We start from the raw sequence: 630 nt of genomic DNA on the forward strand, positions 1-630 counted from the left end.
CATGCATTCTACGATGATGAGGACAAAAGTTCACAGTCCTTTTCAGGGACAGGTGAGAGCTTTGAGGGAAGAACAAAACACCAAAGGACACAAATGGAACAGAAATTGTCAATAGTGTACCCATGATTTTTTTTACCCTTAGAGAGATTTATGAGTCAGAGAAGATGTATCATAGGTAAAGAATCTATTGGAACAGTCATTCCCACCTGACAGATCACTGAGTGTGCTGAGGGAGACATTGTCCATGTCAGGCAGTTTGTTCATCTGTTCTTCTCGCTCCAGAGCTGCCATGTAGTTCCCATAGGACCAGGTCACCTGTTCAACAAACACAAGTCATGGAGTTAGTTCCCCAAAAAACATAATGATCTTTATTTGCATATTCTTGCCCATAAGGGCTAAATGAAGTACCCATACTATTAAAAAAATCATTACCTGTAGTGTTGATGGTTAAGAAGGGTACAAAGCATTTAAGGATAACAGTCTCTGCTACCATTTATGTCACCACTATATTTATCATTTACAAAAACATACAGAGCTATGATATTGCTAAAAATCTAGCATTTATATGTATAAAACATAAGACTGTTTTCATTACATACAATGTAATGCATAAAGGAAGATGAAACAGTA

The 630-nt window shown here is 37.0% G+C and overlaps 1 protein-coding gene across 1 annotated transcript in view; it reads right to left on the reverse strand.

Moving 5' to 3' along the window:
* Positions 1–630, reverse strand: part of LOC118409083 (regulator of G-protein signaling 22-like) — a gene marked incomplete in the record, with an annotated part of 20,155 nt that overhangs the window by 623 nt on the left and 18,902 nt on the right. Inside the window, 1 exon segment of the mRNA XM_035809948.1 lies at positions 207–315. Coding sequence (XP_035665841.1) covers positions 207–315 — 109 coding nt within the window.

Source organism: Branchiostoma floridae, chromosome 2, assembly GCF_000003815.2.
Source record: "Branchiostoma floridae strain S238N-H82 chromosome 2, Bfl_VNyyK, whole genome shotgun sequence".
Classification (NCBI taxonomy): Eukaryota; Metazoa; Chordata; class Leptocardii; order Amphioxiformes; family Branchiostomatidae; genus Branchiostoma; species Branchiostoma floridae.